The sequence below is a fragment of the Beta vulgaris genome, chromosome 3 (assembly GCF_026745355.1).
Source record: "Beta vulgaris subsp. vulgaris cultivar EL10 chromosome 3, EL10.2, whole genome shotgun sequence".
NCBI classification, from domain to species: Eukaryota; Viridiplantae; Streptophyta; class Magnoliopsida; order Caryophyllales; family Amaranthaceae; genus Beta; species Beta vulgaris.
In genome coordinates this window covers 5,483,617-5,485,880 of record NC_079204.1, presented here as the reverse complement: position 1 = coordinate 5,485,880, position 2,264 = coordinate 5,483,617, and the positions used below count along the sequence as shown (strand labels likewise).

Sequence of the window (2,264 nt, the reverse complement as noted above, 5' to 3'; positions counted from 1 at the left end):
ACTAAAAATCTCTTAGCTAACTCTATAGTCTATGCCCTATTATATACATCTTTTATCAGTAATAAACAAAACTACAAAATATTTTTATGCAACCATAGTTATTTAATCTCTTAGCTAGAACACCCGCAACCCTATTATCCTTTCTAAAAGATAGAGCTTTGAAAATAGAGAAAAGGTCAACTTTTTTTTTGAGGGGAAGGAAAAGTCAACTTTCTTATACGTTTTGTGCTACATTCAACTACTGAAGTCTAAAGACACTGTCATAGATGGAATATAGATGATCATATTTTCAAATCTTCCAAACTTACATTTATTTATGATGAGAAATACCAATAAAAACAATATTATAAGTATATTACTATTATGAAATACAACTTCACATTTCAAACAAAGTTGACAATTTGTCTAGTGTATCCACTTTGATCGTCCCAATACTTGGACCAAAACATAACTCCTCCATATTTAGGTGATCTTTTAATTATAGGGAGAACTTGAGAGGTCAACACATTTGGTGGTAGAAAACCACGTCCGGCGGCTTGAGTGGCAGCCGGCAACCCCATGAACAACTTCTTTATGTACTTTCGTGAGCTCCACAAGTTCCATGAGTCAATAAGGTTAGTAATGTTACCATTATAATGACATGGTGGGTTGTTATAAAATTGGACCCATACATAGTCAAATAGTCCTGTTTCTAAAGGCGTGCCTAAATATCTATCAGGAAACGGACATTGAGGGGCCGCACCTAAATACACCTTCCTCCCTCCGTTCCTACGATTATACATATGTAAAAATCGTGCTAAATCATCCCAATGTAAGGTTGAACCCGACTCAATATCAAAATCAATACCATCTAACGCTGCATTTCCTAGAGGTCTAGAGTTTGAATGACCACCTAAAAAGTTGTCCCATAAATATTGGGCAAAGTTTTTGGCATCCTCCCTAGATGAGAATGAGTAGTTCCCTATACCACCTCCTAGGGAGAGAAGAAGCTTAATACCTTGTGATTGACAAAACTTGATTTCACTAGATAGGCCAACACACCCACCAGAACTTGGGTCACAATGACCAGCTAGGTTTAAGGAGGGAACTTGTCCCCCTCCAAAAATGTTAAGAAAGGCTAAGTTAACATATTTGTACCTTCCAGTGGCACAAGTTTCATTTAGACGTCCTTCATTACCATTCTGGCCCCAGTATATGGCGATGCCGCCGTTACGGCCACCATAAGAGCGAGCTTGGGCTAGGTAAGGAAGGAGGACGAGGATGAGAGGAATGAGATGGAGTTTTGTAGTGTACATTATTATGGTTGTGGTTGTGGCTTACACCTTAGAGTGGATAACAAAAATAATGTTTTGGGAGATAAGGTGGTATATGTGCTAAGGCTTGTTCAAGTGGTCATTATATAGAGTTTATTATGGTTATTAAAATTCTAACGTGCCAAAGGATGGTCAACGTTTGACTTTGTGTGGGAGCAATTATTGGTGGGGCCTGCTTTTCTGTTTGGTGCGCGTCGGCCTGCAGCCTGCTTAAGATGAATTTAGCACTTACCGACTTTCTTATTGATGCAATTTGTTAGTAGTATATTAAGAATGTTTTGGCTTAGTGATTAATATTGAGGTGCTGTGAACAATAGATCACAAGTTTGAATCTCTTTTTCCTTTTTTACTTTAACTACTGTCTATATGGTTCATATAAATAATAAAAAAAATGCTAATAGTATGCTATATTTAAATTCTAGATTATTTTTATAGTACGATATATTGCTAATGTGTAAACTAAATATATACATTTGGTGATGAATAATATGATCCTGATCGAAGACTGAATATTTGACTTCTTACATACTTTTAAAAAACAGAAATATTAGGAAATTTGATTTTAGTTAATTTTACTTTTGAATTTAGTCTATAATTTTATGTATGTATGTTCGCAAATAGTTTGGGCTCGACACGGTCAAAGCTCGATTCGTTCAAGGTTATCTTGAATTTGGGCTTGGTTCGATAACTTAACGAGTTGAGCCGAATTAGGACAAGCGGCAAGCGTGACTCGAATAGTTTGTAAACAAGTTCGATAAGGATTTAAAAGTTGTTATATGTATCCTTTTATACAATTTTCTACATTATATCATTCATATATTTTCTTTTTGTATCCTTTTAGTCTATAATTTTAAGATATTTGTCAACAAGTTTTTTAAATGTCGATTTTCTACATTGATTACCATAAATAATTAAATGGTGAGGAACCGACTGACACAGGGACCTAATAAG

General features: G+C 35.2%; 1 protein-coding gene across 1 annotated transcript; it reads right to left on the bottom strand.

The window, feature by feature from the left end:
* Positions 1 to 333: 333 nt before the first annotated feature.
* On the bottom strand, positions 334 to 1,374 carry LOC104888324 (acidic endochitinase). The gene has a single exon (XM_010673259.3). It carries the CDS (start codon positions 1,293 to 1,295, stop codon positions 384 to 386), a length of 912 nt encoding a protein of 303 aa, XP_010671561.2. The 5' UTR covers positions 1,296 to 1,374; the 3' UTR covers positions 334 to 383.
* Positions 1,375 to 2,264: the final 890 nt, after the last annotated feature.

Bases quoted from the DNA above. Each gene is read 5' to 3' on its own strand.
- LOC104888324 (XM_010673259.3), bottom strand. From the start codon at position 1,295: ATGTACACTACAAAACTCCATCTCATTCCTCTCATCCTCGTCCTCCTT.